The sequence below is a fragment of the Hemitrygon akajei genome, chromosome 2, assembly GCF_048418815.1.
Source record: "Hemitrygon akajei chromosome 2, sHemAka1.3, whole genome shotgun sequence".
In the NCBI taxonomy this organism is placed as follows: domain Eukaryota; kingdom Metazoa; phylum Chordata; class Chondrichthyes; order Myliobatiformes; family Dasyatidae; genus Hemitrygon; species Hemitrygon akajei.
Genome location: NC_133125.1, coordinates 21,723,483 through 21,736,620, shown reverse-complemented (window position 1 = coordinate 21,736,620; position 13,138 = coordinate 21,723,483). Strand labels below are relative to the sequence as shown.

General features: G+C 40.2%; 1 protein-coding gene across 3 annotated transcripts in view; it reads left to right on the top strand.

The window, feature by feature from the left end:
* pja2 (praja ring finger ubiquitin ligase 2) overlaps positions 1–13,138 on the top strand; it is a 58,437-nt gene that overhangs the window by 32,707 nt on the left and 12,592 nt on the right. For 2 of the 3 annotated variants that reach the window (XM_073068174.1, XM_073068154.1), the window contains 5 exons: positions 684–1,740; positions 2,070–2,252; positions 6,909–7,109; positions 7,711–7,819; positions 8,385–8,499. In XM_073068174.1, coding sequence (XP_072924275.1) covers positions 746–1,740; positions 2,070–2,252; positions 6,909–7,109; positions 7,711–7,819; positions 8,385–8,499 — 1,603 coding nt within the window. In that variant the 5' untranslated portion in view covers positions 684–745. The remainder of the gene's footprint in view (positions 1–683; positions 1,741–2,069; positions 2,253–6,908; positions 7,110–7,710; positions 7,820–8,384; positions 8,500–13,138) is intronic. The other variant, XM_073068163.1, reaches the window with a different exon arrangement.

Sequence of the window (13,138 nt, the reverse complement as noted above, 5' to 3'; positions counted from 1 at the left end):
TCATCATTTCCTTTAGCTTGATTTTACAACCAGTGGCAAAAATATAGGTATGCAAAAGAAAATGCTGGAAATGGCCACCACAAGGGATAGCATTTGGGTCAGGAGGGGCTTAAACAGAAAAGTATTAGGCACTTAATATTTAATTCAAATTTTATATCTCCACAATATTTTGACTACTTGGAACTGATTTGAAATCACTAAAACTAATGTCAGGTTGATATCAGGTTAGGATGTAGAGAGCAAGTAGTCATTATGATATTTATAAACTTCATACCTTTTATGGAACAGGCTGATTCCCCCCCCCCCCCCCCCAACCAAATTGTACAGAAATAAGCATGGCTAGTGATGGCAGTTTGCAGGCCAGGAGTTTTCCTGTCTTGAGAAAAACATTGGCTTGTTGATACACAGTAGATGCAAGCACTTAACTACATTTTATTGCCTCCATAGGCAAAAACACACCCCTCGGTATTTGTGGTGTGGAATCCATCGATTTAAATTTAAGCTAAAGCTGAAAGTGTGTCCTATGCCAAAGAGGAAGGGCAAAGGTTATTTAATGTTTGTACTGTGATTATTTTGAGTCAGCATTCTGTCGAAACAACTGCCTGTGAATATACAGAATGTACTTGTAGTGGCTTATTTAAAGTACTTGTGATTTATTTTTTTTCTCTCTGGTTTCTTCATAGCTGCCAGTGGACTCTTATCAACAAATGAATTGCTTTCACAACGCACTGGATATGACCAAACTATGGATCCCAAAAAAGATGAGGATTTTGACCCTCAAAGGGAGAATGCATTTTTGTCATCGCCTTTGAATCAAAGACTTGCTCAATGTGAGTCCAATGAATTTGTTTCACCCAGTGCTACAGAACCATCAGGAGGTTACTTGGATAGCCGAAATGCAGAACCCTCCAAGTGGTCAATACCTAGTGATATTTTTGAGACTACCTCCGAAAATCAGGTTGGCATTGGTCTTGTAAGCATGGATTCATATGAATCAGAAAGTAGTGAAGGAGAGGATGAAGATTCAGCTACTCATTCCTGCTTACAGAAAGAAGGAAAACTTCAGAAAAGGTTGGACACAATGCTTTCAGAGTTAGAAAAAGGTGTTGACTATCTTAATGGGCTACAGTCCTATCTCTCCGCTGTAATCCATGATGGTAGCAACCAGCAAGTTGAGCCACCGTGTTCTGTGGCAATGGATAATTTACCTGATATGAACTTTGCCTTTAAAGAACATCAAAGTGAGTTGAAAGAGCACCAAAAACCTTTACCAGCATTAGAAAATGTGGAAGAAATGAATGGGTATGTCAAAATGGAGGAGATTAAGGAGAAAACAGAAAGGAATCTCGACAAGAACTCTCTGGGAGTTCAAACTGAAGGAAACATATTCTGTTGTATGTTAGAACAACCAAGCTCCTCAGAAATGGTAGTAAGACCGAAAGTTAGAAAGCAGAGAACTGACACCAATTCACTAAGAGATCTGCACTCACCTGATGATACTTACAGCCATTGTACAAAAGAAATGAAAAGTAACACGGGATGTTGTGGATCAAATATTGCCCTTTGGAATTGCATGGATAAAATCCATAATGATTTAAAACTTGGATCTGGATCTAACGTCAAGGGAACAACTGGTATTCACATAGAACAGGCTACCAACCAACAGGAAGACCCTGATGATGCCACAGATAACAGCTTCTGGGATGACTTTGAAAATGATTGTACTATAGGAGAAGAGAGGTAAGGAAAGCGTTTAATGGTTTACTGAAGGTATAAAAGATGATTTATTACTGCTCTTAATTTCAAATTTGGTGGCTTATAGTCCCCTTATCCTTCTGTTGATGAACTTTGTAATATTGTCCTTCAACTGGATTTATAGTTTTGCTTTTGTCATCTGAAAATTCTAAGTATTGTGAGTTAACTGATCTCATTGAAGCGTAGTGAAAGGAAACAAACTTTGGTCATTGTTAACCACATTTAAAAAATGGCAATATTTAGCTGGCTTGTATTTCAAGGCACTAATTTAGCTCTTTCCATCTGTCTTCTTCCCACTCACCCACCTTGAAAAGCAGCTCATTAAGCAGTGGTGAGGAGTGGTCAGCGTTATGGACCTCTGATTTTGTCTTAGAAAAAATGCACTCTAGTGATGAAAGCTGGGAAACTTTATCAGGAGCTGATGAACAGACAACTGAACCAAACAGCATGAGTAGCAGCCTGGATGAAGATGCCTTTGAACACTGTTTTACTATAGGGTATGTAGCCAACTTCAGTTATGTTCACTTCTCTTCAATCCTGTCACTTCAGTGTTAAATTTTGATATTGTTGTTTTCTGCATTCAGCAGTCAGCCCCTTGTAGAATAGGCATAATGAACTAGATTTTGCCTTTGTAAAATAATAAAAGTCCTTGGTGAGAGAACAACTCTTGTATGTAGCTTACTTAAAAAATATTGTCATTGGAGTACAACAAAGGCTTATGTGACTGATATCTATGATGGAAGTGCAGTTGAATAAATGGTCTAGCCCATAATCACAATAAAATTCCCTCATCACTGGAATCATAGTATTAAAGTTATTCTGCACTCTTCTGAAGTGTAGCACTGAAAACTGACCCAAAACCCAAGATGCAGTTTAACTAGTACTTTAGGGCATCCATTGTGATTTTCTTGTTCTTTTGATTTGGTATATTCTACGCTGTTGCCAGCAGTAGGTTATGCAACTCCAGTCTCAGTTTCTGTACTACTAAGAATTGCATTCTCTAATTCATACTGCCTCTCCTTATTCATTCTACTGATGTGTAACATTCTATTTTTCTATATTAGCTTGAGGATGCAACTAACAAAACAGATGAAGGGGAAATCAGATGTCACAATTAGAATCAGTTTTATCATCACCAGCATGTGATGGAAAATTTGTTAACAAAGCAGCAGCAGTTCAATGCAATATATAATATAAAAGAAAAATAATAATAAATAAGTAAATCTTATTCAGTATATTTTGTACAGTATACATATATAAAATAGATTAAAATTGAGCAAAAATCAAATACTGTATATTTTTTTAAAAGTGAGGTAGTGTCCAAGGGTTCAATGTCCATTTAGGAATTGGATGGCAGAGGGGAAGAGGCTGTTCCTGAATCGCTGAGTGTGTGCCTTCAGGTTTCTGTATCTCCTACCTGATGGTAACAGTGAGAAAAGGGCATGCCCTGGGTGCTGGAGGTCCTTAATAATGAACGCTACCTTTCTGAGACACTGCTTCCTAAGGATGTCCTGGGTACTTTGTAAGCTAGTACCCAAGATGGAGCTGACTAAATTTACAAACCTCTGCAGCTTCTTTTGGTCCTGTGCAGTAGCCCCTTCATACCAGAAGGGGCTGTCAGAAGCAGCCTGTCAGAATCTCCACAGTACATCTATAGAAGTTTTTGAGTGTATTTGTTGACATGCCAAATCTCTTCAAACTCCTAATAAAGTATAGCCGCTGTCTTGCCTTCTTTATAACTGCATCAGTATGTTGGGACCAGATTAGATCCTCAGAGATATTGACACCCAGGAACTTGAAACTGCTCACTCTCTCCACTTCTGATCCTTCTATAAGGATTGGTATGTGTTCCTTCATCTTGCCCTTCCTGAAGTCCAGTCAGCTCTTTCATCTTACTGATGTTGAGTGCCAGGTTGTTGCTGCAGCACCACTCCACTAGTTGGCATATCTCACTCCTGTACGCCTTCTCGTCGCCACCTGAGATTCTACCCACAATGGTTGTATCGTCAGTAAATTTATAGATGATATTTGAGCTATGCCCTGCCACACAGTTATGTGTATATAGAGAGTAGAGCAGTGGGCTAAGCACACACCCCTGAGGTGCACCAGTGTTGATTGTCAGGAGGAGATGTTATCACCAATCCACAGATTGTGGTCTTCCAGTTAAGAAGTCAAGGATCCAGTTGCAGAGGGAGGTACAGAGGCCCAGATTCTGCAACTTCCCAGTCAGGTTTGTGGGAATGATGGTACTAAATGCTGTGCTATAGTCAATAAACAGCATCCTGGTATAGGTGTTTGTGTTCTCCAGGTGGTCTAAGCCACGTGGAGAGCCATTGAGATTGCATCTGCTGTCGACCTATTGTGGTGCAAGAGAAATTGCAACATTCCCAGGTCCTTGCTGAGGCGGGAGTTCAGTCTAGTCATGACCAGCCTCTCAAAGCATTTCATCACTGTAGATATGAGTGCTACTGGGCGATAGTCATTAAGGCAGCTCATGTTATTCTTCTTAGGCACTGGTATAATTGTTGCCTTTTTGAAGCAAGTGGGAACTTACGCCTGTGGCAGTGAGAGGTTGAAAATGTCCTTGAGTACTCCCGCCAGTTGGTTGGCACAGGTTTTCAGAGCCTTACCAGGTACTCCATCGGGACTTTCTGCCTTGTGAGGGTTCACTCTCTTTAAACATCGGCCTCTGAGACAGATCACAGGGTCATCAGGAGCAGCAGGGATCTTCACAGCTGTAGTTGTGTTCTCCCTTTCAAAGTGAGCATAGAAGACGTTGAGTCCATCTGATAGTGAAGCATCACTGCCATTCATGCTATTGGGTTTTGCTTTGTAGGAAGTAATGTCTTGAAATAGCCCTCTGTAGATCATACCTGGTTTTCTGGTACAGGCCTGGGTTGCCAGACTTGAATGCCACAGATATAGCCTTCAGCAGCCAACATACCTCCTGCTTCATCCACAGCTTTTGGTTTGGGAATGTGGAGTAAATCTTTGTAGGCACACACTCATCCACACAGGTTTTAATGAAGTCAGTAACAACTGCAGCATACTCATCCGGGTTCAAAGATGAATCCCTGAGTACAGTCCAGTCCACTGATTCAAAGCAGTCCTGTAGGCGCTCCTGTGCTTCCCTTGTCCATGCCTTCTTGGTTCTCACTACTGGTGCTGCGGTCTTCAGTCTCTGCCTATACTCCGGGAGTAGAAGTACAGCCAGGTGATCAGACTTTCCGAAGTGAGGGTGTGGAAAAGCATGGTAGACATCCTTGATGGTGGTGTAGCAATAGTCCAGTGTGTTGTTTCCTCTGGTATTGCAAGTGATCTGTTGATGCTAATTGCTTAGTGACTTTTTTCAGACTGGCCTGGTTAAAATCTCCCAAAACAATGGTGAACAATGGTTATGTAAATACACCATTTACATCAGAAGGCCTTAAATAACGTAGAACTGTTTTGTAACTTATAAGATAATCAGAGAATATACTATGGTGTTGGTTGAATATTGATAATGGAAGAGCAAGCAATAGGAATAAAGGAGTCATTTCTGGACTGAGAGGCTGTGACTCAGCCTCTATTGGGATAGGAGTCCCAGCTGATTATAAACAAACTCTTTGGTGGTGGGGGTGGAAATATTCAGAATCTGAAAGGGTTTGGTTTTGAGGTATACAGTCAGTAGAAAGGTATTAGGCTGGCTTTTACTGTAAAAGAGTTAAGTCTCCCTCTGATTATGTAGGACTGTGGTATGGCTGTGCCTGGCATATTTTGAACGCGTCTGGTCTCCTTTTGTAAGGAAAGATATACAACCATTAACAGTCTACTTACAGTCACATTAAACCTCCCAAACTGCGACACCTCAGACTTGGTTCGATTAACTCCATCTACCATTTCCCCTCCTGAAACTGATTTATCCTTTGACAGCCCTCCACACTGTCCAGAACTCCATCAGTCTTTGTCTGCAAACTTACTACTATCTGTTTTCATCCAAGTCATTTATACCACAAACATCAACGGCTCCAGCACCAATCCCTGTGGAACACCACTCTCACAGAAACCTGCAGCCACAAAAACACCACTCCACCACTATACTGACTTGTATAAGCAGGCCAATTCTGAATCCAAACCGCCAAGGATCCTATGCTTCTTAACCTTCTGAATTGGCCCACTGCGAAGGATCTTGTCAAGGGCCTTAACTAAAATGCATGTAGATAACATCCACTGTCCTACCTTCATCGCCCTCAAAGAAACAATCAAATTTGTAAAATGTGACCTGTCCCTAATCAGGCCATATTTTCCAAAAGGTCTGAATCCTTTCCTTAAGAATCCTCTCCATTAGCTTCCTTACCACTGATGGGCAGCTCATTAGTTTTTAATTTCCTGTATTATCCATATTTTCCTTCTTGAAATAAGGAATAACATTGGTTACTCTCTGGTACTCCAGGATCTCAGCTGTTGCCACTGAGGATACAAAAATCTTTGTCAAGGCTCCATTAATGAATCACCTCTCTTGCCTCTTTCAGAAATCTGGGATATATCCCATCAGGCCCTTGGGATTTATCCACTATGCTTTTTTAAAAGAACCAGCACTACCACCTTTGTGATCTCAAAATGCACCTGTATATTAGCATACCTCACACTGCTTTCACTGTCCTGGAAATCTTTCTCTTTGGTGAATAGCAATGCAAAGTACCCATCTCATGCCTCGTCCATAAAGATGAGATGATATCAATGAAACACGAAGTTCTAACATTGAACATTGATAGTTCCCCTATGTCTTTGGTATTTAGAACCAGGGCTAACCATTGGGAAGTGAGATGAGGAGATATTTCTTTACACGGAGGCTAGTGATTACTTGGCATTCTTCAACTAAAAGATATGTAGAGATTCAGTTATTGAGTATACTCTAGACCAGGGCCTCCTGACCTTTTTTATGCCATGGGCTCCTACTATTAACCAAGGTGTCTGTCGATCCCAGGTTGGGAACCTGTGCTCTAAACAAACTTTGTTACATTTTTGGATATTAAGAGAATCAGAAATAGTGGGGCATGAATGGAAAATGGTGCTGAAGTAAAAGATAAGCAGTGGTCTTATTGAATGGCCAGTCATGTACAAGTGGCCCACTCCATTTGTTTTAACTGTTCTTATAACTATATTTTTTCTAGAGAACCAACCTCCTTAGAAGAAGGAGAGATTCCCTGGGTGGCATTTAATGAAGAAAGTGATAGCACTAGTACCAGCAGCAGCAGCACTGATGAGACTGAAGGGCTTGATCAACTTGGGCAATCAGGGCTTTTAATTCTAAATGACGGCAACAACTTTGAAGATTATTCCAGCATCAGTGAAGACTTGGATATGGAATGGAGGTTTGTAAGACTTTAATTTCTTCATTGGTATCCAGGTGTCTGTTGCAGTTGGTATGATAATCCCCAGTTACTTGACTAAAATTTAAGTTAGATTCTAGAAAAGCAGAAGAACCAAATTTTGAACTGTATTTGCAAACAGTTAAGTTACTGATAACTAGCTGGTGATGTGATGGCACCTGTACCAAACTTCAAGGCGAGTGGTCCTGGGTTCGAATCCGGCTGGCTCCTTGCATGCTTTCCATCCGCACTGGGTTGAGTGTCTAGGTAGTAACTTGGCCTTGTAAAAAAAAAGTGCTAAAGAAACGGCAAGGTTGCTGCCCAAAACACCACAAGGCGCGGAGAAGACCAGCTTAAAATTACTGATGCATATTCTGCTTTTCAGAGGCAAGTTAAAAACAGCCATTGGTTTCAGTATAGCTTCTGCATATATATTTTAATTGCCATGAATATTTGAGTGAATATTTTTTTTAAAAACTTGCTGGAGGATAACTTTAAAGCAGGAAAAAGTAGCAATTAAAGTTTATGGTACAGGGGTCTCAAAGTTAATAGTTTAATTTTTTTAGGAAGTGTTTGACAAACACTTTCATATTGTTTATTTCAGACTGCTGGATGAACTTGGTGAAGGACTTACTGCTCAAGCTATATCATCTGTGAATCCACAGCTCCTTTCCTTCATGGCTCTAGAAGAGCGACTGGCTCAAGCAATGGAGGTGGTAAACCTTCACGGATTTATGAAATCCAGGCATTTGTATTTGGATAAACTATGATCTTACAGACAGACATACTTTATTGATCCCAGGGAAATTGGGTTTCGTTACAGTCGCACCAACCAAGAATAGTGTAGAAATATAGCAATATAAAACCATAAATAATTAAATAATAATAAGTAAATTATTCCAAGTGGAAATAAGTCCAGGACCAGCCTATTGGCTCAGGGTGTGTGACACTCTGAGGGAGGAGTTGTATATATTATAGTTGTACTATTAGAACCCTAGCTTTAGAGCACTTGTTTCAATACTTGATTGAAAAGTTCACAATTTAACTATTCTAGCCATTCTTGTTAATGGATTAATAATTGCGTTTAAGCAGAAGGAATGAGTAACAATGTCTTAGCCTTTCAATTCTAGGTATTGGGTTCCAGTCTAGTTTCAAACCATTAACAATTGTCCTTCTAAAATAATGACTGGTATTCTGAAGGTGTTCTGTAAAATGTATATGTGAGGAAAACATTTTAATATCCTGGAATTTTCAGTTTTAAATTTTTTTTATTTGAAGGCTGCTTTAGCACATCTAGAATCTTTGGCCATAGATGGGGAGCAGGCTCCACCTCCAGCATCCAATGAAACAATTGAATGCTTACCACAAGTTCCAATCACCGAGGAGCATAATGGTAAGCCGTTTACTCATTAGTTTTTGTTTCTTAGTCTAATATAATTTTGAAAAAAGCCATTGAAAACATTCAATGGAAATTTCCTTCAAGCCTTTGCTCATCTTCAGAAATATGACAGATCTTTTGAACTGTTGTTTCTTATTTTGATGCTGCAAATGTTTACCTTCCCTCCAGAAAAGTTTGTACGTTCTCCCCATGACCATGTGGGTTTCGTTTCACAGTCCAAAGATGTACCGGTTAGTAGGTTAACTGGTCATTTTAAATTGACCTGTGGTTAGGTTAGTTAAGGTGGATTCCTTGTCGGTGTGGCTTGTTGGGCCAGATGGAGTCAACAAAAAGTCCGAAATCAGATTCCATTTAGGAGACTGGATTTGTTGAACCAAAAAGGTGGTATGATATTTGTCTTTTGTTCATTCAAATAATGGTAAGTACATTCAGGATTTAAGATTGCTTATTATCATTCTTCAGTACGCAAGTATAAAGAAGAATGATATAATTGTTTTCTCCAAATCCAATGCAGCATCAACAAAACAGAATAAGCATAAAATACAAAACAAAATTCAATATTAAAGCAGTCTTATAAAACACAACGGGTGCTGGGGGGAGTTACTGGGTATTTTTTCAGCCTGATGGCTTTGTGTATGTGACTGGGACTATAAACTGGTAGTAAATGAGTTCATTTACTACTTGTCTAATGGGAAGATCTTGTTTGAAGCCCTGATCACACCATTGTGCTTTCATTATTGAACTGCATTCAAAAAGGCGAGACTGAAACACTTGATATTTCAATTTGTTGCATGCCAGTAACAACAGTGTTACTGTAATGTCATGTTTGTAGTGTAATCTTTGATGTGATGACTTTTAATATTTTAATGTTCTTCCAAAATTCTCACTAGTTTTGATGGAAATGGCAGTTTTTATGCCAGATACATGCCTTCCATAAAACTTGAGATACTGGTGATGATGATTCCATAGCAATGCTGCTCTTCTACATACCGGTCCTCATAGAGGGATCAGAAGTGGAGAGAGTGAGCCATTTCAAGTTCCTGGGTGTCAAGATCTCTGAGGACCTAACCTGGTCTCAACATGTTGATGTAGTTACAAAAAAGGCAAGACAGCGTCTATACTTCATTAGGAGTTTGAAGAGATTTGGTATGTCAACAAATACACTCAAAAACTTCTATAGATGTACCATGAAGAGCATTCTGACAGGCTGCATCACTGTCTGGTATGGGGGAGAACACTTCACAGGACCGAAAGAAGCTGCAGAAGGTTGTAAATTTAGTCGGCTCCATCTTGGGTACAGGCCTACAAAATACCCAGGACATCTTCCAAGGAGTGGTGTCGCAGAAAGGCAGCGTCTATTATTAAGGACCTCCAGCACCCAGGGCATGCCCTTTTCACACTGTTGCCATTAGGTAGGAGATACAGAAGCCTGAAGGCACAAACTCAGCGATTCAGGAACAGTTTCTTCCCCTCTGCCATCTGATTCCTAAATGGACATTGAACCCATGAACATTACCTAGTGAGGTAGTGTCTTCGTAGTGAAGAAGTGTCTTTAATATATCTGGTTTTTTTGCATGATTTTTAATCTATTCAATATACGTATACTGTAATTTATTTATTATCTTCTATATTATGCATTGCATTGAACTGCTGCTGCTAAGTTAACAAATTTCATGATACATGCTGGTGATAATAAACCTGATTCTGATTCTGAACCATCAAGCGTTCTTCATATGAACAAGCCATTCAATCCTGGAATCATTGTCATGAAGCTCCTTTGAACCCACTCCAATTTCAGCACATCCTTTCTAAGATAAGGAGCCTAAAACTGCTCACAATACTCCAAGTGAGGCCTCACCAGTGCTTTGTAAAGTCTCAATGTTACATCCTTGCTCTTATATTCTGGTCCTCTTGAAATGAATGCTAATATTGCCTTTGTCTTCCTCACCACAGACTCAACCTGCAAATTAACTTTTTGGGACTCCTGCACAAGAACTCCCAAGTCCCTCTGAACTTCAGTTTTTTGTATTTCCTTTCCATTTAGAAAATATTCAACCCTTTCATTTCTTCTACCCAAGTGCATGACCGTACACTTCCCAGCACAATATTATATCTGCCATTTCTTTGCTCATTCTCCTAATCTGTCTGTCCTTTTTTAGTGTCTCTCTCAAAACTGCCTACCCCTCCAGCTATCTTCATATCGTCTGCAAACTTTTCAACAAAGCCATCAGTTCCATCATCCAAATCATTGACCTATAACTTAAAAAGGCTCGGTCCCAACACAGGACCCTATGGAGCAGGACTAGTCATTGGCAGTCAGCCAGAAAAGGCTCCTTTCATTTTCACTCTTTGCTTCCTGCCAGTCAGTCACTGCTTTATCCGTGCTACAATCTTTGCTGTAATGTCATGGGTTCAAAGCTTGTTAAGCAGCCTCATGTGACACCTTGTCAAAGGTCTTCTGAAAATCCAAGAAACCACCTTCATCGGATTCTCCTTTGTCTATCCTGCTTGTTACTTGTTCAAATAATTCCAGCAGATTTGTCAGGTAATATTTTCCCTAAAGGAAGCCATGCTGACTACAGCCTATTTTATTAAGTGCCTCCAAGTACCCCGAGACCTTAATAATTGACTACAACATTTTCCCAACCACTGAGGTCAGACTAACTGGCCTATAGTTTTCCTTTCTTCTGCTTCTTTCCCTTCCTGAAGAGTAGAATAACATTTGCAATTTTCCAGTTTTCTGAACCATTCCTGAATCTAATGATATTTGAAAAATCATTACAAATGCCTCCACAATCTCTTCAACCACCTCTTTCAGAATTCTGGGTTGTACACCGTGTGGTCCAGCTGACTTATCTACCTTCAGACCTTTCAGTTTCTCAAGAACCTTCAGTCTAGTTATTTCAAACAGTTCATGCCCCCTGACACCTGGAATTTCCACTATACTGCTCGTGTCTTCCACAGTGAAGCCTGAAGCAAAATACTTATTCAATTAATCTGCCATTTTGTTATCCCCTATTACTACCTCTTCAGCATCATTTTCCAGCAGTCCAATATACACTCTCACCTCACTTTTGCTCTTTATCTGAAGAAACTTCTGGTATCCTTTTTTTAATATTGGCTAGCTTACTTTTGTAATCTATCTTTACTTGATACATTTTTTAATTGTCTCCTATTGGTTTTTAAAAGCTTCCCAATCCATTAACTTCCCACTGATTTTGCTCTGTTATATGCCCTTTTTTGGCTTTTATGTTGTCTTTGTCTTCTCTTGTTAGCCATGGTTGTGTCAACTTCCTCTTTGGGGTGTATATATGCTGTGCCTTCTGAATTGCTCCCAGAAATTCCAGCCATTGCTGCTCTGCCATCATCCCTGCCAGTGTTCTTTTCCAATCAATTCTGGCCAACTCCTCTCCCATGCCTCTGTAATTCTCTTTACTCCACTGTAATACTGATACATCTGATTTTAGCTTCTCCTTCTGAAATTTCATGGTGAATTCGATCATGTTTTGATCAATTCCCCTAAGGGTTCTTTTACCTTAAGCTCTCGAATCAATTCTGGTTCATTGCACAACGCCCGAATCCAGAGTAGCTGATCCTCTTGTGGGCTCAACCATGAGCTGCTCTAAAAAGCCATCTTGTAGGAGCTCTAGAAATTATCCCTCCTACAATCTAGTACTAACATGATTTTCCCAATCTACCTGCAGATTGAAGACCCCATGACTATTGTAATATTGTCCTTTTTGCAAGCATTTTCTATCACCCTTTGTAATTTGTAGATTTGGTGGTCTGAATAATACTCCCATTAGGGTCTTTTTATCATTTCAATTCCTTAGCTCTATCCACAGTAATTCAACACTTTCCAATCCTATGTCACCTCTTTCTAGTGATTTGATTTTATTATTACCAACACCATTGCCACACCCTCTGCCTTCCTGCCTATCCTTTTGATACAATGTGTATCCTTGGACGTTAAACTCCCAGCTATAATCTTCCAGCCATGATTCAGTGATGGCTACAACATCATACCTGCCAATCTGCAACTGTTCTGGAAGTTCTTCTACCTTATTCCATATACTGCACACATTCAGATACAACACCTTCAGTCCTGTATTCATCTTTTCGATTTTGTTGCACCGTGCTCAATCCTTTGATTTCTAATTTTGTCTGAGGCCTCCACAGTCTCCACATCTGCCTCCACAGTCTCTCCACTAACTGGTCTGGCACTCTGGTTCCCATCCCCCTGTAACTCTAGTTAAACGCCACTGTGCAGCATTAAGAAACATTCCTGCTGGGATATTAGTCCCCCCTCCAGCTCAGGTGCAAACTGTCCCTTTTGTACAGGTCCCACCTTCCGTTGAAGAGAGCCCAATGATCCAAAAATCTTGTGCCCTCCCTCCTATACCAACTCCTTAGCCCCATATTAAACTGTATAATTGTCCTAGCTCTGTAGCCTCACTAGCACATGGCATTGGTAGCAATCCTGAGATCACAACCCTGGAGGTCCTGCCCTTTCACTTGCCACCTAACTCCCTATGCAGCACCTTGTCACTCGTTCTACCCACGTCGTTGGTACCTACGTGGACCATGACTTCTGGTTGTTCATCCTCCCACTTAAGAATGCTGAGGACTCAGT